We start from the raw sequence: 24,128 nt of genomic DNA on the forward strand, positions 1-24,128 counted from the left end.
GAGACAGAAAGTGTTCAGATGAGTTAAGAAGCAGGCTAAGTATCAATAGAAATAAAGATGTTATTTAGATAAGAAGATTGAATTGGCTGAGCCACTTGGAAAGAATGAAGGATTATAATTGGGTAAGAAAGTGTAGAGACTTGATAGTTCCTGGGGCAAAGCTCAGAGGAGACCGAGAAAGACTTGGCAGAAGGTTGTAAGGAAAGACTTAACCCTATTCGGTCCGGGGTTTTTCGAACATACTATGACCGGGGGGGGTGGGGCGGGATCCGCCCCCCCCCCTCAATAACTTTTCATAGGGTTGTTCAAATTGAATCAAACTTGGCACACTTATAGTACGTCATAAAAGGAACAAAATGGCGGCAAAAAAAATTTGCTTGCGTCAGCACATTTTCTGTGACGTCATCAAAAGCTTTAAAATTGTTAAAAATGCCACTATCTGCTTAAATTATAATTACTTTTGTTCTAGATCGAATTTTTACATTCTGTTTGAAGTTTCTGAAAGCTAAATAAAAGTTATTTAACATATTTTCCGGTTTTTACATGGATCGGATGAAAAATTGCCAAGAATTGCCCGAAAATCCGTTTTTTTCCGATTTTCGGGTAAAATCCGACAAAATCGGGAAATCGGATTAGTCACGTGTTCTAATTATTCAAAATGATTCTTCTTGATGAAACAAAGTTATGTTGCAAGTTTTAAGTTCTAAGGATAATCCTAACAGGAGTTATTATATATTCCCCATTATAAGGATTTCATAGAGATTTTTAGGGGTAGTTTCGAGTAATGGCCAATATCGAAGCCTCTGAAAGGTATGGGACCTAAAAAATTAGCATGCAGGTGTCTAATAGATAACTGTTGAAACTCAGTAAGTATCATAGCCATATAACAAAGCAATCAGGAGTTATTAAAAAAAACCGTCAGGGGGGCCGGAATCCGCCCCCCTCCGGACCGAATAGGGTTAATACAAAGGAAGTTGAGTTTAGATCTAACACAGTCTAGATCAGATTGGAAGAGGGTCATTAATATACCCCGTCCAACCCATGCCAGCATGGAAAACGGACGTTAAGCCAAGAATGATGATGATGATGATTGAAGGATGCCCAGATTTGGAAAAGCGAATATTTGGACATGGTCAAAATGATAGATGACTAAACTCCACCACGACCTGCTGTTTGCTTGCCAATGGCAGCTGAATTTAATGAAAAAGTAGCAGTGGACCTCAAGAGTTAGAGTTGTCATTGGACCCTACATATATTGATATGTGGTGTAGGTTGACAGTTTCGAAGTTTATACCAAGAAAAAGCCCAGTGATGACTTTGATACTATAATGCTTCATTGGGTTGGTGCAGGGTATAGAGTAATGCAAGCGATGCTGACAGACAATGGAGGCGAATTTACTTCTGAAGAATTTAGGGAAGTTGCAAGTATTGTTAGCGTTCAAGTATGCACAAGAGCTGTGGAGAGCTCTTTTCAAAATGGCCTCTGTGAAAGAGTCAATGCAGTTACAGATTCTATGCTTTTCAAAATGATTGACTAGTCCCCCAAGACCTCTGTTGAAGTTTACTTGCTTGGGCTACAATGGCAAGAAACGCTTTACAAATGTGGCATGGTTTCAGCAGTTATCAACTAGTGTTTGGTAAAAATCCTAACCTACCAAACGTTATGGAAGCTACACAACCAGCCCTTGAAGGATCAACGTCAAGTGAAATACTTGCTCAACATCTTAAATGCACTCCATGAGGCAAGAAAAAGTTTTATTCAATCAAAAGCTTCAGAAAGAATTGACGTGCACTACGAACCAAGATTCGATCATCCGAAGAGACGTTTGAACATGGTCACAACGTCTATTACAAGAGAGAGGGACATGACCATTGGCTTAGACCAGCAAGAGTGATTTTCCAAGATGGAAAAGTTGTATTTGTTCAGCATAGCTCAATTTTTGTGCATGTATCTCCCAATCATCTCATTAAAACGAATTACAAACACCAAGGAGAATATTAAAATAACAAGCCGAAGTGATGAATTTGTTCATCCTAAGGAAAAAGCCATCAATGACAACCATGCGTTCTCAGAAGAAATCGGCAATACAGTGCCACAGGAACATACTGACACTGTGGATCCTGTGCCAGCATTTGACAAAGACGTAGTTTCTAGCAGGAATGACGAATGTAAAACGCTATCCCAAGAAGAACCATGTCCTGACAATACAAAACTTTGGAGATAGTGTTATCTCAAAAGTGAGAGTGCTCGGCCATGCAGGTAAATCCTCAAGGAAACACAGAGATTGGTTCAACGTTAAAGATGTTAATACATGAACTTCAACATCTGTGACTTTGAAAGGTTTGTAATGGGATTTTCATGTTGATTCTACACAGAAGGATGATCTTCCTAATTCTGCACAGAATGATAGTGTCAAAACAATGGCACATGAACATGTCAACATAGTTTTGGTACCAAAAGAAGATCACAAGAGTCTTGTGGCAAAGCAAGAAGAATTCCTTAAACTCAAATTTTTAAAATTGAAGAGGAAGTGCCAAACAAAAACCAGGAGATGATATTGACAACATGGGTTTTATGGATGTAAGGTGATGCAGTTCAAGCTCAACTAGTTGCCAGAGTGTATGAAGAGAATTGTTCAGCACAAACACACTCTTCATACCCTCTGGCAACAGGTTAGTTACTAACATTCGACTTAAGTCCTTCTTAAGGGTGCTGAGTTTCCAGGTCCTCTTTTAGGGTCCTGGATTTTGGGTCATCCTATTGAAATACATTTTCCAGTGTTTTATGTGAAATGAAGAATCAAATGTTTTATGTGAAATTTAAAACAAATGTTTTCTGTAAAATGAAGAATCAAAAGTTTAGGCAATAGAAAGCTTTTACTTTTTTCATAAGAAATTCTTTTTGGCTATATTCTAAGTTGCATATGTTAACTTTTTGATATCATCCAATTTTTATTCATTCGTCATCTAATACTTTATTGGGCACATGTTTTTTACTGTTGTGGTTTTACGCAAAAAAATAGCATTTGAAAATCATCATTTTATTCTAGCAGTTTTCAACAACATTTTTTTTTCTAAGGGAAAATAAAAACTAATTTTTAATCAGACAATCAGATTCAACTGGTTTAAGAACCGTTTCTATGATCATTTCAATTTTTGGACATTTTAAAACGATAGTAATCATTTAGAGATCATTAAGATTTTTTAAAATTGTTTACAGATTTACAGAAACGAACCTGAAGCGATTTAAACGATCTGGAAACAATTGTATTATATTTTATTTAGGCTTAACAATGATAAAGAAAAGGTAAATTTTGAGTCATGGAGTTATAGATATTTGCCAAGGGAGAATTGGAGAGTTTCTAAATTTCATGGTAACGAAGTTGAAAGTCATATTTTCTCTCTTCCGTGTAGTGTATTATCAAGTCTATTATTTTTTTATACTTTGAATAATACTACAACATCATCATACTCACTTCTAATGAAAAACTTCTGTTTAAATTGAAGGGTGCAGGATGCCAGCAAAACTAGCTAAATATAACTCTTTATCTGTTTTTGGAAATCCCTGAGTTTGACGCAGCACAAAAATATCAGCTCAGGTATTTTGATAGCATTTTGATTGGTTTTTTTAAACATCAGGAGATGTTATCGAGGAGAACCTTGGGCCCAGGCATTGAGAAAACTAAGATTGAAAAAATACCTTCTCCTAAAATTTTTTTTTGCATAGTTCACGTCAGAAAAGGCTTGGGAACAATAATAATTACAGGTTTAATGATGATACTTTTAACCAGAAAACTCTGTGCTTTTCTGAATTTTTATATTTCTGTTTCTTAAAAAAAATAAAGTCTGAGAATATGCAACGATGGTTGAGAATGTCAATATTTTTTTAAGAAAACAAAGATGGCCAACCTATGCCAATAGTTCTGTTAGATTTATTGGGTAACTGTGACCATGCGACAAACTTAAATTTAAGTGCAAAAGCCTATGTTTGTTATTCAGACATAATTAAATATCATATTAATAGAAATTTCTCTTGAACACTTTATGTAAGGATTAAAGGGGCTACAGAACAGCTGTTGGTTTTCGACTTTAGTGACTTACATAAAAGTCGAGCTGATGGCAGCGGTAAACAAAAATGGCTATTTTTCCAGCATGTAATTTACAGACTTGAACATAGAGATATATCTAGAATTTTTGGTCATGTTTTTATCCAAAATGAGTCTTGCTGAAATATTTCTTTGTAATATAATTTTCGAAAAAAAATATTGAACCGGCGAGCAAAGTGCTACTGGTCTGTTCATTGCGCAAAACTTGTTTTCCGAATTTTTAATATGTGCGCGGAATATACGGAATGTGAGCATTTTAACCGGTTCATAGCCCCTTTAATTAAAAATTAAACAAAAACAAATAAAACATTATCAAGAGGGAAAATTGTTCCTCTTTAAACTTTGTTCTGCTCTGCCATATTTATTTCTGCTTTTGTTACTTAATTAAAAAAAATAAAAAAGAAAACACAAGCGATCTGGCTCGCTGTTGAAAATGTTTTTGACGCCATGGGGATTCTTCAAGTGTTGTTTATAAATATCAATATAACAAATGCGCATCTATAAAAAAAGTTTGACTTGCTGTACTATGGTACATTTAGCACACAGATTTTCAAGTAATTTGAACCCAATTCTAGCTGAACAAAAATGAAACCACTTTCATTTTACATATAGGTGAATATTTATCATAGCACATCCGTATTTCATTCTCAACAGAGAATGCTTCACCCCGATCAGAACTCTGATCATGACGGGCGAGTATAATGCGTGTAAGTCATATTGAAGAAGAACTACTTTGTTCAGTTCTGGGGACTGCGGATCGAATCCTGCTCACTGCTTGGCAGTATGTTAGTGATGAACAAAGTAGTTATTCTTCAATATCATTTTCATTTTAATGCGCTGTGATTGACTAAAGAAGATAAACAGCATTCTTGCCAGCAAATAAAAGTATAAAGTTGAAAATGTAGACAGAAAAAAATAAGTGTGGAAAGTAAAATTAAAAAAGCTTATCCTTTGTTAAATATGTATAGTTTTGGAAGCAACTGGTGGCATCTTTTTTTGATCCTGGTGACATTTTTGCTTCATACAATCCTATTTTCATTGTTTTAAAACAAACTATAGCAACTTTTTTTTTCCACAACCTGTTTTAATAGTTTTTTAAAAATCTACAACAATGTTTTGATATTTTTAATGGTAATGGATGGTGTTTAAATATTCTGTAGTCATGTTTTCGCTTATTAGAAACATATTTTGATAGTTTTTTAGACAAATTTTGACAATGTTTTGATTTTTGACAATCCGGTATGATGGTTTCTGAAGGAACTATGATAAGCTAAGCATAGTTTAATTATATATCTTTAGAAATCAAACACGTGTGATAACATGATAAAGATAATGTGTTGGGAGCAGTTTTAAAATGATGAAAACTGAAACGAATTTATTAAAGTGTTGAAATGCTTTTTTTATAAACAATATGGAAAAGAATGCAAAATGATTGGGAAACAAAACGAAAGTTCAAACAACTTTTATGACATAAAAACATTTTTCAACTGTTTTCAGATGCATGAAAACATGAAAATGAGGTAGAAAATGATATTAAAAAAAAATTCTAAAATCGTGTCTCATTTAAAAAAAAAATATACAAATCGAAATACATATTTTTTGAAACAATCGTGGAGAAGATCCCTTATATATAAATTTGTTCTGTCTGTTTGTAACATGGAGCGGTTACGTTAATTCAAATTTTTAAAAAAGTTGGATTTTTAGGTATTTATTATACTGCCTTATTTTGCGATATTTAATTACCATAAATGCTGTAATTTATACCCTTTCTCTAAAGCCCCCCCCCTGTAATTCTGAAAACCTCAACAACCAAGACTAGATAAAATCTTAAACTTTAAATTTCTTTTTGTACTAGTGTTTCACCATTCTGAATGGATATCGTCCACTGTCCCGGAATCATGGTTTGTTTTTTTATTTTATGTTCAAATTAAGCTTATAATTTTCTATATATCTTTCGTTTTAATATTTTAGTATGCTGATTTTACTTGGAGTACCCATTGGTTTTATTTTAAGGCAAGTTTTTCTTGTATTAATTGTTGATAAATATGTTCTGCTGAGAGTCAGAGGTACTTCTGTTATCTATGGTTGTGTGAATGCTTGTTCGTCATGGTCAACAATTGTGATCTACAATTTAATAAATCTAGACCAGAGTGACAAATTGTCCCATACCATGGAAAAGCTGTCACTTCAAAGTTTAAATTTTTGGGTTCAAATCCCAACTTGTCAAGAATGTAAACATTTCAGAGGAAGCACATTATTTCTGTTTAGCATTTTTTATTTTAATTTGCATGAAGAATTCAATGCTATATGTTTTTTCATATTTTAGAGCAGCCAAAGAAAATGCTGACATACTTCTTACATCAGATTTGTTTTTCTACTATTTGCTACCCCCGTAAGTGTATTTTTTGAGTAAATTTGTTCTTAGTTTTGTAATATTTTTATTAACCTAAACCAAACCTGGAGTAAGGTCCATTACCGGAGACCCTATAGCTTTATTGGCTTACGTATTACAATTAGAAAAATATCTGGATTCAAAAGTAGCAGATTCCTTTAAAAGGCCCTAAATCCTGAATATGAAAAAGTTTAAGTGTTTAGTCGAAAAGTTAAGTTCATTTGGATTTATAATTTTACACATGTCCTGCGTAAGACATTATTATATGTGCATCAAATATTAATTTAATTTCTTTGCATAACTAAAACTTCTGACATTCTCAAACTTTTACAACGCAGCCATATCTAAGCCCTCAAATATAACCTTAATGTGAGATAAAAAAATAACATTGTTTTAACCTTTAATTCTTCACACATACCTGTTCTAATTTTTAGTTCTTTGTTTAATACTTTGGGCATAATGTTCCACTACAAGTAAATCATTTTGAAGTGCTGAATATTGTTAAAATTTTAAAAATGCTACTTTATTAAGATAGCATTCACAACAAAAATCTATCCCCACCACTTGTTACCCTAATTCATAAAAATTTCCAGCGAAACTCATTTTTGTGCAAAGCTGCTGTGACCAATCTGTTGCATAAAAATTTAATACACATGGAATATTTCTTTTTTAAATGTTAGATTGCAAAAAAATTAAAAAAAGAATAATCACAGTAGTCAGTGTTAGTTGAAGCTGTTAAGCACCAATCAACTGTGCAAAAAAAGGTGTACTAAATTTAAACTTGAGCAGAGACCTTAACCTGCAATACAAATTAGACTTTTAAGTGATTGAAATAATAATAATTTGTGCATTACCTTGATTGGAAAGGTTAAAGCGGTAATCACTAGAGGTATTGACAATTTAAAACATCTAAGGTATACTGCAAACATGTGATAATCTTTTGGATTTTCTTAATTGGAAAATGAAACCTAACTGACCTGAAAATGATTCAGTGGGCACTATATCTGAATCAGTAGATTATTAACCTTTTTTAATTGCTTTATAAATATTTTGCAAGTTAGTTGGTTGTTGTTGTACCTAAAAAGGTGTTAAGTTTTGTTAAAAAAATGTGTACAAGGCATGCTTTTGACACTAATCTCATTCTGTTGTGTTTAGAATCATTCTTGATGCTGGTTATTTTATGCCATCTAGAGTGTTCTATTTAAATATTGGTACCATACTTCTTTATGCTGTTCTGGTGAGTATAAAAAGTTAAGACAAAAGTTAGTTTGGTGAAACAAAAATTGAAACAAACATTGAGAAACGCGGTACACTTAAAATTTTGCCCTACTTTCTTCCATATATTTCGATAAAAGCAATAACCAATCTGTATGGGATAAAATAAATGAAAAGAATTTGAACATTATTTGCCTTTAATGTTTCAGAAGGAAGTACCCTTAATGAATGATTAAGCACCTAGTGTTCAAGTAACTTGTCTTAAGCACCTAGTGTTCAAGCAACTTGCCTTAACACCTATATTTAGACAGTTAAACGTAAAAAGTGCTTAAATAACTATCCAAGTTTGGAGAAAAGTTTACTTCAAAAACATAAACATTTCATATGGAACGTGAACACATGGAAAAGCAAAAAAAATTATTTACTTTTTCGTAACAGTAAAATTACCTTAAAATGTCAAAATACATTTTATTAAAAAAGAACAAAATAAAAAAAACAAGCTGATTTTCACTTAAAAGTGATATGTGACTAGGGTAAGTGAGATGGGTAAGCATAATATTAAGGTCTCAATAAATAAATAAACTATTTAAAGTTCTGGAAATGTTACTCCAAGATTAATGATTTTTAAGTAGTCTTTGAGAAACCTGAAATTTAGGCTAAAAAAATTAATTTTTAAATGCCAAAATCATGGAAATAAGAGATTTAAGACAACTAATATTCAGGAAGTCTGTTGGTAAAAATAGAAACTTTGTAAAAACATATTGCATTTGTTTTTCAGGGCACCATGTTTAACACCTTTGCCGTAGGTATGAATCTTATTTCTTTCCTTGTTAATACAGTTGGAAATAGAACTGTATCTTATCAGATACTATTCTAAAAGTCGATGATGTGTGATATGTATCACATCTCAAAAATGACCTTAAAGACATACAGTAGATTTTTTATTAAAAACTCTCCTATTACTTTTTTATCTTAAATCTGTTGTCATGTTTTTCATGTACTGTATTTTATAGCTGTCCATTTTATATTTGGTTGCAGTAGCTTTACAGCGTAATATTTCACATTCTCTATGTTGTGTTGGGATAAAGGTGATACTAAAGTTAAAAAATTGTTGTTATTAAAAAAGCTGATGTTGTTAAATTAACACTGGTATCCTTAGTTGATGAACCGTAGGTTTTACTATTCTACCAGTTCCATTCTTTATTTTAGGTGTTTCTTTATATGCAACTCGTAATGTATGTAACATGGATATCTCCTTATTACAAGCACTGTTATTTGGATCTCTTATATCTGCTGTTGACCCCGTAGCTGTAAGTATAGTATTCACATAATTATCTTAAAGGGAAGCAATTTTTAAGTTCTTTTTGGGGAAGGGGATTGTTTGATTTCCATATTTCTGTCTATCCAGCACTTTGTGAAACTTATTAAAACAGACCTACTATACTTTTTTTGTTTCAATGAGTGTTTTATATGAGGATGAAATGCCCGCGAATCAAGGTTGGCCCTTTTTGAGTATAATCCTTATAAATAAATTTCATCAGATAAAAATATTTGTCGGATAAAACTTTATTACATGCCAAATATTCCGTCAATTTTAACCGACAGATTATAGATTAGTTGCGGCGTGGCGAATTTTTTTTCTTTATATTTTTATTTGTTAGAATTTAAAAAAAATTATTTTTTATCACCCTTTTGTCTTTATATTTAATAATATTTTGGAATAATAATATGAAATTATGGAATATTGTAGAATGTAAGAACTGTCAGAATCTAGAGCATAATATCTAGGGTTAAAATGGGTCTGTTAATTATATTCAACAAACTTAAGATTTAATGGTTTTCATCAAAAGCAGCTGTATCCTTTTTCTAAGATAATTTAACAGGGGTTTTTAAAAATGTGATCAAAGATTGGACAAATTAATTAATTTGTCATCTAGGGTGGACTAGTAAAGTTCACAAATTAAACCCTCTTCCCGCATGATATGTGCTTTGTTACAAGCCATTGCCCTTTTATTCAAGATTTTCACTAATCCCTTCATAAAAAAAAAATACTTTAAATAATACGCCTAATCTTAAAATTTCAGAAACTTCCTCAAATGAATCTAAGAAATCTTTGAATAACATTTTTACAACTTGAGTGCTTTTTATTTCAATTTTATTTCAGGTTTTGGCCACTGGTTCTTATATTCTATATCAGGATCTTCTTTTAAATAACATATATTGTTGGGGAAAAAGTCATAAAAAATCTAATTTTTATCTCAGGTTTTGGCTGTGTTTGAAGAAGTTCATGTTCATGAAGTACTTTACATGTTAGTGTTTGGTGAATCAGTTTTAAATGGTGAGGTTATATTTTTAGCAAGTATTTATCAATGTTTTAATTGCTAGATGTAACAAATGAATGAACCACAGAGCAGTATAATGCACACAACATGTTCCATGTGTGACCAAAAACCTTTTTCCATATAATCACATATATAAAAGACAGCTGCTCCTCTTTTGCAGCCATTTTGATTCCCCATGAGATTCCTATTACAAATGCTGTTGTTACCTCCCCAATGCAGATAATTTTTACAGCCCAAAATTTGTATCATGACCAAGTTTTCAATGCAAATTTTTTTTAAGGCATTAATATTTTATCAAACAGCCTTTCTTGGCCACTATAATCAAAATGAATTTGGTCAAAAAGAATCTATAACTATTTAGTTACCACAAAATTTTGTATCTTAAAGTCATGCACATGTAACTCATCGTCCCGAAAACATGCCATTCTATATGATGTTTATTAATGCATTTTTGAAATTTAGATGCTGCATCTGTGGTACTTTACAGAACCTTTGAAAGTTTAGAACAAAGTTCTGTTGATGCAAAGCAGGTAATTTTAAATTTGAGAAATTTTTTAACAAAATGAACATTTTCAACCGAGATCAACTTTTTTCCATAACTTTATGTGCTTTTAGTTACACCTTGATGTTGTGTTACTTTTCCTAACTTTTATTTCGCTTTCATTTTTTGAAAAAAGTGTGGCCATAGCAACCATTTTTGGAGTTCAATGAAATCAAGAAGGGAATTCCATGAGACGCGTTCAATCGCACACACATGAGCCCACACACACGCCCACACACGCGCAATTGCTATTCAGGCGTGCAATTCATTGCATGCGCTAATTACGCTCTTTACTTGCGTAAAATAAAAAAAATTAATGAAGGAATTATAAAAGTTGATTTTCTACAGCGTAGTTAACTATTAAAAACTGTATTCCAAAAATCAATCGTTTTACATTGAAAGCTTCAACTGTATCATTAAAAACAGTTTTTAACCACTTGTGGTTAGCTGTGTTTTTTCACCATGTTTAAATTAAATGTGTTTTTTTTCTGCCTGTGAAATTGTGTGTTGGACATTTTATTTTAAAATTCTTAACTGTATAACATACTCACGTGAGAAAATTTTAAATCTTTTTTTCTTTATTGTCAAAGAGAGGAAAAATGTGAAAATGTGAATGTTTTCGTTCATTTCTTTTGCATAAAATTTAATTGTTGCCACCAGCTCTCCAGCGGTTTTAATTTGATACAATATGAACACCTGTGACTTCAAATAAATCTTCTGCATTGTCATTGTTTTTTTTAAATGAATTTCATTCGAGACAGTCTGAGAGGAAAATCTTATTTCAAAACTTCATTTGTTGAAAACACGCACAAAATAATGACTTCAACGCAAAAAGGAAATAAAGTTGAACTTTCTACTTTCGATCGTGGGGGGAAATCAGGAATTATTGATAGGTAAATTCAAGTTATTGATGGCAAAGAGTAACAAAGGTTTGGTGTAAAGTAAGCGCGAAACATGCTTCCGCACTTAAAAGTAGTTCGTTTTACCGTGGATCAGTAAAAAAATCCATTGAAGCATTTATATCCAGGATATCTTGCCTTGGTCAGATCAAATTAAATTTTGGAGACAACCAAGTTATTGCTCTATCTACGCATTTCTATGTACCATTGAATCAGGCAGGCTTCGGCATTGGTTGTGCATTAAAGGAGGCACACATACAAGGAATTTAATTAGAAAGTTTACTTCCAACTGTTGTAAGTAAGATTTCCACTATTGTTAATATAATCAAGATACGACCTCGTTCTTGCGACTTTTCAAACAAATTTGTTGTTGTTGTTGTTGTCCCAATCCCAAGAGCGCTGGGGACGAGGTTGATGCAACAGAAATTACTGGTTTTTTATATATTTAATTCAGGAACGATTGACTGCCATCTGGTTCCAAGCAGCCAAAGATAGTTTCAATACATTCATCAGCTAACCAGTGCTATCGTAGAATAATGGTGTGTGCATACGAGCTTGCCATGAACCCAACCTTGCCACTGAAGAAATTTAAATTAAGGCAAGAATGGAATGTCTCTTATTCAAGGCAAGTTTTAAAGTTACATATTTGTACTAAAGTCGTTTTTAATAATATTGGGACTGCAAGCTTTGTTAAAACAGGACTGGGGACTAGGTTGCATTTTCGAATAAATTTTTCATAAGAATTATGAAATGAAGAAATGTTTCTTAAATCTTATTTTTGCAAAAATATAATTTTATTTATAGGAAGAGATGACGGTCGAGCAGCGAAGGAATTTATTAGAAATATATCAAAGGTGACGGCTCTCAGGCTAAGAAAACAAAAGAGGATAAAGAGTTATGACTTGTGCGTACTGTAAATAACAGTGCACCAGTTTACTTACAGCTTGATCTTTTGAATATGTTGGATTATGGTGGTACAGATGTTAACTGTGTCAAAAATGCAATGTATGGAGTGTTTGATGAGGAACATGGCGAAGTCTCAATAACATCCGAGGACTATCGAAAAAAAATGATAAATGCAACAGCGGACGGTGCAAGTGTCAACATGGGGGCATATAAAGGTGTCCTAACCCAGATGGCTGAATCTCGTCAGTGGCTTTTAAAAATTTATTGCGTAAATCACCGCATTGAGTTAGCAGCTAAAGGTGTGGTGACATATTCTGTTTTTGCAAAAGTATAGAGCAATTTTATTTATCCATCTATATCTTTTTACGCAACTTGGGGCGTTTTAAAAGCGAATGTGGACATGCGGCAGATAGTGCAAAACAAAAAGAGCTTCCTACGATACATGGGACAAAGTTTCTTGGCCACAAACGTGATGGAATTAAGAATTTCCTCTTTAATTTGGCCTGTATTCTTGGTGACGTGCGAGAATGCGGTATCATTCACTGGAGGTACCAGAACTTAACAAAAGTCAAAATTAGAGGTATTTTGCACAAGTTTCAGGACTACAGCATACTTTGCCTAACTGCAGCCTACTTGGATCTATTGGAAAAAGCCACTCCATTGTCTAAAGTCTTTGAGTATGAATCCATTATGCCCTTTGACATAAAAACTGCAGTAAATGTAGCCAAACTAGAGTTGCAGGATTTGGCGGATATTGCATGTACGTACAAGGAAATTATGGATTCCCATAATGGAACTATCGTGTTATTGAACAAACTGATTTAGAGGAGAAATATATCGCTGTCGAAAGAATTGTTAAAGAGAAAATGACAAAAAATACCTGCCTCACGTAAAGCGATACAGCTGAAGATAACAGTCATTAAAAATGCAAACAAAGCCACCAGAGAAGCTTCAACTCAAGCCAAAAAGCGGGTAGCATTAGAACTAATCGAAGTTCTTGAGCAATGCTTCGCTGACTTTGATGCTTTTATCTTTGAAGATATGCAGTGGGTGGATACCTTGCCTTGGTCAGATGAAATTAAATTTTGGAGACGACCAAGTTATTGCTCTATCTACGCATTTCTATGTACCATTGAATCAGGCAGGCTTCGGCATTGGTTGTGCATTAAAGGAGTGGAAATCTTGCAGGCACTACGTAAAAGCAAAGTTTACCGATCTTGGAACAAAGAATGCGATTGTTTGGCGTCATATCGTCATGCGTTGTAAGAGCAATTCCCAAATATATGTTTACTCCTTTCGATGGTCATGTCCATATCAGTGTCAAACTCAACTGTTGAAAGATGCTTCAGCATTTTGACAATGATGATGACTGACCACAGGCTGCAATTATCACATGAAGCAATGCAGGATGTAAATAATCCGGATAAAATGCAACGACAAACTATGGTCAGAACAAGAACGCAACGAAATTATCAATAGAGCAGTCAAACTTATGCTTTCAAAACGGCGTACACAAATTGACAACCCTATGAGGCGACCATTGCCAGCTGATGATGCAGAATACATGCCAATTACCAACGACGGCGAAGACAGTGAAGATAAAATTGATTTTGATTTAAAAGATTTTGTTTTGTAGTTATATTGTACTACGTAACAGATAGACTTTTTCGGAAATGTCTTTTTCTTGTTGTACTTTTAAAAATCTAAAGAACGACTTTAAATTTAAAAACAACTTTAAACTATTCCAAACAAGCCGTCTCCCAAAAGCTAACAAACAAAACTTGAAACCTCAATAAATAAAAAATGACTTTCATTTTTACCATTGTTATAGATAATAGATAACCTACAGAGAAAATATAACCCTGGGAACAAGGTTGGGGATAAATAGCACTACAAACAAAATGGCAGACCATTGCAGTAAGTGGAACGTGTAGCATGTGTCAGCGTCTCTTCGTCCACTGTTTAAATTTAATTATATGGTATTTACCTATTATAAATTACTTCCTACAACGAACCAAGGTGTTTTTTTAATATGTTAGCACTTTTACACCCTTAAAGAACACTCACGGAACTGATAAGAGTGAAATAAACCAGGAAAAGATCGGAAATTTTCTAATATAGATTTAGGGCTGCGATGTGTAGCACGCGTGTTTTTTTCTTCATGGAATTCCCTGTCAAGCAACCCAATTTTGCCAAATGATGACTTATTCCTAAAATTATTTTAATTAATTTTGCAGATTGGTTTGGCTATTGCATCATTTTTCGTTGTATCAATTGGTGGAACAATAATTGGTATTGTGTTTGCACTGGTGACAAGTTTTATTACAAAATATACAGAACATGTTCGAGGTGTGCATGTATTTTAAGTCTGTGCATTCTAATAAAAAACATTTTAAATGTTGTTAAGAGAGAATTAAAGATGGTTTAACGATGACTAGAATTGAAAATAAAAATTTCTTATTATTATTGTTATTGTATGTTATTAAATGTTTACAATTTAATAAAATCAACTACAGCTATTAATCAGTGTCCATGTTCATTAAAAGAGTAAATCTAAAAATTGCTAATTAAACATTATTATCAATAAAAAACGTAATGTTTAGACACTAAAATCTTTTTGCTAGACAGATCACAAAAGTCAAGGGAAATACACTAGACAACCCTCTGTGCATGTTTGGAAGTTAAGAACATCTCTGAGCTTAAACTAAATATGAGGTTTTTTTAAAAAAAAAAAAAATTATAAACCGACATATGAGTATAAAATATATGTTTTTCTTTAGTGATTGAACCAGTGTTCGTATTTCTGATGGCATACATGTCTTATTTATCAGCAGAAATCTTTCATTTTTCTGGGATTATGAGGTATATTGTCTTTAATTTATGTTATTTACTATATTAAGTATTTATATCAATTTATTTATTATATTAAATACTAATAATATCAATGTTTGTAGCACTATCTGAACTACCCGACATGGTATTTTTTAAACTCCTGCTAATTTTTCATTTTTCTTCTGTAAAGAAACAACTTGCAACTAATTTCAAACTAAAAACATGGACATTGAACAAGGTAATATAAGAAAAGTAGTATTCTAAAAATGTTGCAATTGGTTGTTAAAGAATTCAATTATTAAAGGATGATTCGATTTTATCATAGCAAATCGAAACTTAGGGTTGGGTTTATTATGTTATTACTTATGGCTGTAATAGTGAATTATTAGCTGATAGCTATTTTCTTCTTGTTAATAACAGAAATTAGTAGCGTTAATTGGCTAAAACCCCAATAACAATGGGTGTTATACAGCAGCCATAATGGTTGCTATAATTTTAAATAATATTGCAGGAGAATTATGAAAATATAATATGCTTAACTCCTCGAAATTGTATTTAAGATATATAAATGCATATTGGTTCTTCGAAAGCGTTTTTTTCTCATTATTTTTAGAAATTATCAAATTGAACTTAAATTAAACGTTTTCTTTTTAGCAAAAAAAAAAATATAGTCCTTATTTATACATTCAGTAGGCAAACTTTTAAAAAAAATATATCTATCTATTTGTGCAGAGAATTATCACCCAACCTTGCAACCGATCTATACTTTTGACCTCAGAAAATATTTCCTAGTATAGTTTGATAAAACAGTTTATTGTATCCTATACCATACTGCATGGTACTGCAAAGACCAGATTGTGTCACTAATGTATATAAGAAAGACAGAGACATTTCAAACAGTAATTTTCTGACTGTCTCAATGCTTTAACAATTCTAAAGCCTTGTGACAGTCGGAAAATTGCTATTCCTAAACAGGGAATGTGTAAAGTTAAAGAAAAAATTGAAATAAATTACATAGCTGGCTAATTGAAATTAAAACAGATTTAGATGATCTTAGTCTGTGAACTAATTTGACACTGGGAACTGTCAATTCAATTATATTTAATAATAATATGTTAACAGTGCACGAGTGTTAGTGTTTCACAATTACAAGAAGCAGATTATTGAAAATATAATTTTCAGCATTATGTAATGGCGTTAAATAAGCAGCAGATTATAGATTATAGATTACTAAAGTCATAACTAGAACTAATAATTTTGAGGCCACAAATAACTTAGAAACAAATAGAAATTACTGATACCTGTGTATATAATTAGAACTAACCTAGAACAAAAATTGGCCAAACTCCCTAAAGGTAGCCAAACCCACCCATTTTAGAATTGACATGGTGATGATGTTATCAAAGCTGTAAGTTTTGTTGGCGAATGATTAATTTTTCTGTATAGGTGAGTAGTGATAGCGTTAAAACTAGTCGTTAGTCCATGGAATTGTACCCTGAAGTTTGCCTGTCATAACAAAATTGATCTATATAATAATACACAAGTGTGTCTGTCTGTCTGTCTCTGACAGGCAAAGTGGATGTGTTCATTTTCCTTTAATATTGCTGAAAAATGCATGTCTAATATGGTAAATTTTCTGACGTTACGGTGCTACGTCAATAACACTACTTTAACGCCAATATCCTATAAAACTTTGAGGTCAAATAACTTGAAAATGAAGTGGTGATGTCAATGATTTTTCACCGCGGGGGTAACTAGGGGCCACCTATAACCAATTTGAGTAATTTTCCCAAATCTGGGTCCCTGAATCCGTGGGTTGATGACGTCATCAAAAAACCTTTAAACCCTAATATTTCTGCAACTGTTTGTCAAAGTACAAGATCCTATACATTTTCTTGCTCGGCATTTCAAGATCTTTACGATGAAGGCAACAGGTATACAAATTTCTAAAAAAAATTTTTTAAGGTTTAGACGGACCATTGCTGACGTCAGCAAAAATTTTAAACCTTTATATCTTCTTAACCGTTCATCAATAGCACATGATCATATACATTTTCTTGATCAGCAGTTTAAGCTTTACACAATAGAGGCAACGTGAAAACAAGTTTTTTTTTTATGGATGGGTAGCAGACGTCATCAAAATTCAAATGACGCTTCTTTTTCATTTTTATCCTGCCTCAGTTGATTTTTCCAGGGTCTTTATCGACTAGTAAAACTATAATCGCATATTACAAACAGATAGACAGTGGTTATTATTATAGAGGCTAGCCAAGGGGCCTGGTGTTGAAATACTGCGCTATGCTAACAGGAACTGTGTGACCCTATGTTAAGCGACAGGTTGAGCCCTTAAGAGCAGGTAAAATGTATGACACATCCAGGTGTGTATTTTAGTAAAGTTATACTGTGTGTGGCAAGTAGAATCCTCAGGACTGGATGAAGCATTTGGCCTGAAATGAGAACATGTAATATTTAGATCCTATCTAAATTGTTTAATCACAGGATTGCTTTTAATGTTTCCTGTGCTCTGCATATGTTGTATTTTGATAAACACAAATAGTTTTTTTTTTTTTTTTATTTAGCATCTTATTTTGTGGTATTGTTATGAAGCCCTATGTTGAGTCAAATGTTTCAAGAAAGTCACATACAACTATAAAGTATTTTCTAAAGTTGTTAAGGTGTGTATGCACTCTGTATTTTTCATTTAGTTGTTGAAAGGAGCAAAAAAATCTTTAATGTAAAAACATTCCTTTTATAAATCAGGTCCTTAATAGTTAATTTTTAAGGGGTAACAATTTCATACTTTTAATGTTTCAGTTCCTCGTGTGAAGCAATTATTTTTATGTTTCTTGGTGCATCATTAGTGTTTGGCAGTCATAAATTTAACCTTGGTTTTGTGTGTTTCACTCTTGTCTTTATCACTATCTATCGTGCTATTGGTAAGAATTTGTAGCAGATTTATATATTTTTTTATTTTACTGGTATTTATAACGAAATTGCTGTATAATAAAAACTTGCCCTATAGAAGTACACTAATATATGCTGACTACCAATTCGTAAATGTTTGTTACACGACTATCACATGGGACCCAAACTAGATTAAGAACAAAAAAACTTTTTGTCTAATTTTTTTTTTTTTTTTTTTTAATTACATCAAACTAAAATATTTGATTATTGAATTATACACACAAGAAGTTTTTGATTAAAAAAGCATTCATTGTGGGTTCAAAGTAGCTTATTTTGCAAGGCCCTTAATCATTGGTTAGATGTACCCAAATTTAAACCCACTTGTTAGATTTTTTAAGGTTTAAAAAATTATGCTAAAATAAATTAGCCTAAGTAAATTTCACTTAACCTATGGAGAAGGATTGTATGTTTTCCTACTTTATGTATTACCAGAAGTGAAAAAAATGGGTATTGTATACATAAACTTTTGCTATTTTTTACGCCAGCATGAGATTTCACTTTGTTTGTTTCAACCGAAGTGAACCGACATCGGTGTAAAGTATCACTAAAATGTGTATCAACCTATAAAAGATTTATAAGAGATTGAAGTAAGTTCATTTTGGCAAATAAATTTCACGTCAGATGCGTTTAACTTAAACTTGACTTAACTCTTGAAGGTAATTTTACTGCTAAGAAAGATGATTATTATAGTACCAACTCCAGGTAACAAGTCCCGTATAAAAAGATAGGTTGTCCTACCTGTCTAGAAAGTCCCTATAAAATTTCAGTTTTTTTCATGTAAATAGATTAGCAAAAAGACAAATGTGTTTTCTTTCATCTTTATAACTTCATGTTTCGACATGTTTATGTCATATCAGTTAAATAAGTTTACAGGTTCGTCAGTGCTAATTCTAATCTATATACACAAATGTGTATATGGATTACCATTGCAATAATAATTAGATACAAAGGTTTCTGAGTATAGGTTATAACAATAGAAAATGTAAAATTTTGACACACCTTCAAAAATGAAATTGGCAAGATGCAGATAAATATGTGAGAATATTTTGATAAATTTATTTTTGTGTTATAGGAGTGACCATACTAACTGGTATTGCAAATCGTTGTGGTCGTCTTACCAAAGTAAAGAAAGTAGAACAATTCATTATGGTAAGTTGTGATTATGAAGAAAAATGATTACTCTTTCAGTTTTATAAAAAAATTAAAAGAACTTGTATAAAACATTTTAAAACTTTGATATGAACTCTAAACTCTGCAATGCTTTACTATAGATCCTCCATTATTCTCCTTCCATAGTAAATGTAAAGTAAATTAGGGTTTAATCTGGAGGTAACAGGCCTATCAATAAAAAAAAGCACTTGCGCACGCCTTAAGCTTCGATAATTTTGTTTGCACAAGCGAGCGTGAACAATAACTGCAATGGAAAAAATGAAGGGCAAGAATTCATTTGCCCCTGTACACTTCATAGGGGGCTTCATGTCTTAGCGTGGAGAACAAGCATGGTACAAGTTCCAGAAATGCTCACAACCTGGGAATTTTAACCCAGGTATAAAAAAGTCGAGTCATTAATTATACTTTGTGACTACTTGTGGAACAAACAAAATTTATATGTAAATTAAATTATGAAAAATTAAACTATGGCTAATAATGACAACGTTAAAGATAAATCATAAAAATCTTAATTACTTAATTAATATTCTGTTATTGTTAAATATTTTTTATCTTTTATTCTATTTTTCTTTAAAAGACGTCTAGCACTTCCAATAATGTGTTCAAGCCAGACGATTGTCACATCCCAAATTAAATCTTAGTGATTATACTTTCCTAAGAAACACAATTATCACAAACCCTGGAAATAGTTATTTTTGTTCTATTGTGAAGAAATTAACCAACGAAAGCCTAATTGAAGACAACCTATACATCCTAGCTAATTTACCAACTACTGAGTCAGATAAAGAATTAATTAGACTAAGATGTTTTTAACACAACCCCTTTGTAGTTGGTAACTGCAGATTATCTAGCCATAATATTCTTCACTGGTGTGGAGGTGAATGTTGATGAGACTTGGATGTAACAAATATGCGCAATTACACTTAAAAGCAGAACAGGCAATATATCGTTGGTATTTTAAAACTATGTCCCATGTTAAGTATTAAGTTCAGAAATCAAAATTGCTCAGCTGGCCAAACATTTTGTGGAATTAAGGAAGCAGGTAATGGCTGGTGTAATTTCTCATTTTGAAGTTTCGAAAGTAAAATATCTTCTTACAAAACAAAGTTGTTATCGCTGTGCCAAAGAAGCTGAAGCATTGGTATTTCTAACTGATTGTCTAGTAACAAAGTAGTCATAAAGAACCGATAAATTATAGCCATAGTTTAAATTCTCAATTTGAAAGAAGGTGGTATGCACAAGATAAGCTAAAAATTATAACTAGAGAAAAAACTCCTATAGTTTGGCAGTAAGTTGGAATCTGTGTATGTTCTGTACAAAATCAGAGTACCAAGCTCAGAAAACTATATCTCTAAGCTAGTCAAACTCTTTGTGAATCTGATGAGGCAATTAATGACCCAGCTATTATCTCATTTCTCATTTTTTATTGATAGATCTGAGGTAACAATTAATTGTATTTACAGTCAGGTTTTACATGAGAATATGATGACCTGGCTATAGACAGAAGGAGCACATTTTTAAGAATTGCCTAGAACTTTTACATATAAAATATTCTATTGGAAAAGCAGCATGTATGGAATATGCTTAATAGATTCTTTCTCTTTAGAGTTATGGAGGGCTTCGTGGAGCTGTGGCGTTTTGCTTGGCTGTTTTAATTAAATCAACCAACAGTGTATTTCGAAATGTAGTTTTCACTACGACAGTAATAGTGGTCATTTTCACTGTCTTTGTTCAGGTACTTTTTTATTTTATTTTAAGTAAAATTTTGGATTTGTTAGTCAAGCATAATTAAGATATAAAACATGATTAAATCTAGCCTAATTTTAAATAATAAAAAATGTGATTGCATAAACAATAGACATTTTAAAGTTTAAATTTGGAAAGCTTTAATAGTAATACTAGTCAAAAAAAGCCCGTGAAAAAATTCACTGAGGCAGGATAAAAATAAAAAGGAAGCGTCATTTGAATTTTGTTGATGGCAGCAACCCATCCACAAAAAAAACTGAATGTTGTTTTCACGTTGCCTCTATTGTGTAGAGCTTAAACTGCTGATCAAAAAAATGTATATGATCATGTCCTTTTAATGAGCGGTTAATGTAATATAGGGGTTTAAAAATTTTGCTGCCGTCAGCAATGGTCCGTCAAAACTCAAATTGTTTTTTTTTTAAATATGTATACGTGTTGCCTTTATTGTATAGATCTTAAAACGCTGATCAAGAAAATGTATAGGACCGTGTACTTTTGACAAACGGTTGCAGAAATATTAGGGTTTAAAGGTTTTTTGGTAACTTCATCAACCCATCCATTCCGAAACAGATTCGAGGACCCAGGTTTGGGAAACTTATCCAACTTGGTCCCAGGTGGTCCCTAGTTACCGACGCTGTTAAAAATCATTAACGTCACCACCTCGTTTCCAAGTTATTTAGCCTCAAAGTTTTAGGTGCACTGTAATGGCTTTAATATAGGATATTGAAGTTAAAGTAGTGTTATATTTGTCGTGCTGTAACGTCGGAAAATTTACCATTTCAGACATGCATTTTTCGGCAACATGAAAGGAAAATGAAGACATCTACTTTGCCTGTCACAGAGAGACAGACAGTCACGCTTAGCATTATTATTATATAGATTGATATATCATATTTTAAATTTTGCCATAGTTTGTTTTGGAATAGTTTTAATGCAGCCACATGATGCTTTAATATCACTGTAATTGGTCCTAACGCAATCTTTTAAAATCGTGTAAATAAAAAAAAGGAGAGAAAAATATGTGAAAGGAGATTGTTGAGGATAAGAAATTCAGGATGTGGAAACAAAAAGTGTTTAAAACAGTCTTATGCTATTGCTCAATACAATTAGCCCAGTAGGGAAACAAATAGAAAGGATTGAATAGAAGCATTAAGTTGATAATAAAAAGAATTGGGTTGTGTGGAAAAGAATACCTTTAAGATACTTGTCATAGTTTTTATTTTCCTTTATTTTAGGGTACCACAATTAAAAAGCTAGTGAAACTTTTGGGTGTTAAAAGAACCCAGAAACGAGAAAAATCCATGGCAGAAACTTTAAATGATAGAGTAAGAAAATAAAGATGTATCAACATTTGTATTTCCCCCAAAACCTACTTTATTCTCAATTTGATACTGTCTCTTAAGTTGTCAGACTCCTTTTGTAACAATATATTGGAGTAGCATTCCGTTATGAAACGAACCTTTTTGGCAAAATCTTGCCCTCCTTCCCCCGTAACAGGTGTATCAGAACCCTTTGAATTTGTATCTGTTTTGTAAAAAGTTTCGTGGTTTTTGGTTTTGTTATTTTTTAAAATACTGAATCACAAATTACTATTACATTCGAATTGCATTTTAGACTTTAACTGTGATGTAATGTTTTTTTAACTGCTAGGTGTTAGAGATGTGAGCATAACAAACTAAAGTAAAATTATTTTCCAACACGATACCCACCCCTAACGCCCATAAAAATTACCTAATTAATTTGGTATTAACTAAATTATCCAAAGTGAACATTATTTCTAGAAGTGCCAGTGAAATAAACTTAAATTGTTAGGTCATTGTCTTTCTCGTTATAATTAACGTTTAAATTCTTAGGCTTCTTACATTCTTTTATACCAATTTTACAGGAAAAAGCAGTGGTACAAAAACAATTTTTTTGGATGTTATATGGTGCATATATACAGATTTTTATTTTGCATCAACAATATGTTTCATTTTGCATTAGATGCTTGGATACATGGTTGCTGGTGTTGAAGAGATCATTGGTGTGCATGGACATGGCTTTTGGGCTGTATGTGCTTTACTGTTATTGTTTTTATTTACTGCTTTCTCTTTTTCAATTTCTATCAATATGTTGGGCTGTAAGAAAATCTTTTCGTCTTGTCTGTAATCAGCACATAATTAGTGGTATTATTATGATTTACCTTAAATAGATCACTTGGAAGACATGAAAAACAATTTGATTTTTTTTTTCTTTAATTTTTTAGAACATGCTTGAAGTTATTAATAAAAAATATCTAAGGCGTTGGTTAGAAAGGGACCCAGATTTGTTTCTAGATGAAGAAATTGTATATGCTGAAAGAAGGATGGCATTTAAGTATGACTATATTCTCACTTTCCTTTTTATTGTTGTTGTTGTTTATTTATTTGAAAAAATCAAGAAGCTAGATTTCATTTCAATCTAAGCCTGGCTTTATAATGATGAATAATCTTGACTTAATGTTTAACTACTTGTACACCCCTTACTTCCAGCTTTTTGACATCAAATAATCTTCTGAAATAACTTTTTACCCTTTATAAAGTTAAATACTTGTTGTGTTTTGTGTTAATTGTGTTTTTATTGTGTGATATATTTTTTTTTCATTAAACTTTATTTGATCCAATGTTGATGACATCCAATTGGTAAAAAATTTATTCAACTTATTTATAGTCATGTTGTTCTTTATGTAGACATGCACTGACTTATGCTGCCAATCCGACAATGATGTTAGCAAGGTATTTCTTATTATAAAATTTTAAAGATTCAAAAAAATATAACGCTTAGCACTCGCTCATATATGTAGTGAGTTCTTATTCACCTAATCTTAAACACTTAATCTTTTTGTCTCCCATTGTTCGATGAAAAAAGAAAAGAGTATTAGGGATGTTAAAATGAGTCATATTTTATGAAAATTGATTTCCTACAGTATAGCAATGCCAAGATTGTCTTTTAAGATTTTTTTTCTTTAATTTTATGTAATGTGAATAATGTCTTGAT

General features: G+C 32.0%; 1 protein-coding gene across 3 annotated transcripts in view; it reads left to right on the plus strand.

Moving 5' to 3' along the window:
* LOC130662602 (Na(+)/H(+) exchanger beta-like) overlaps positions 1-24,128 on the plus strand; it is a 37,137-nt gene that overhangs the window by 7,388 nt on the left and 5,621 nt on the right. Inside the window, exons 1-19 of one of the 3 annotated variants that reach the window (XM_057461498.1) lie at positions 497-2,581; positions 5,962-6,007; positions 6,078-6,119; positions 6,433-6,498; positions 7,654-7,735; positions 8,492-8,519; positions 8,923-9,023; positions 9,976-10,051; positions 10,518-10,585; positions 14,639-14,750; positions 15,182-15,263; positions 17,813-17,908; positions 18,048-18,169; positions 19,270-19,346; positions 20,974-21,102; positions 22,349-22,438; positions 23,097-23,162; positions 23,359-23,468; positions 23,822-23,866. In XM_057461498.1, coding sequence (XP_057317481.1) covers positions 6,079-6,119; positions 6,433-6,498; positions 7,654-7,735; positions 8,492-8,519; positions 8,923-9,023; positions 9,976-10,051; positions 10,518-10,585; positions 14,639-14,750; positions 15,182-15,263; positions 17,813-17,908; positions 18,048-18,169; positions 19,270-19,346; positions 20,974-21,102; positions 22,349-22,438; positions 23,097-23,162; positions 23,359-23,468; positions 23,822-23,866 — 1,391 coding nt within the window. In that variant the 5' untranslated portion in view covers positions 497-2,581; positions 5,962-6,007; position 6,078. Of the gene's footprint in view, positions 1-496; positions 2,587-5,961; positions 6,008-6,077; positions 6,120-6,432; positions 6,499-7,653; positions 7,736-8,491; positions 8,520-8,922; positions 9,024-9,975; positions 10,052-10,517; positions 10,586-14,638; positions 14,751-15,181; positions 15,264-17,812; positions 17,909-18,047; positions 18,170-19,269; positions 19,347-20,973; positions 21,103-22,348; positions 22,439-23,096; positions 23,163-23,358; positions 23,469-23,821; positions 23,867-24,128 lie in introns of those variants that run through there. The other 2 variants (XM_057461497.1, XM_057461496.1) reach the window with 2 other exon arrangements.

This window comes from Hydractinia symbiolongicarpus, chromosome 10, assembly GCF_029227915.1.
Source record: "Hydractinia symbiolongicarpus strain clone_291-10 chromosome 10, HSymV2.1, whole genome shotgun sequence".
Lineage (NCBI taxonomy): Eukaryota > Metazoa > Cnidaria > Hydrozoa > Anthoathecata > Hydractiniidae > Hydractinia > Hydractinia symbiolongicarpus.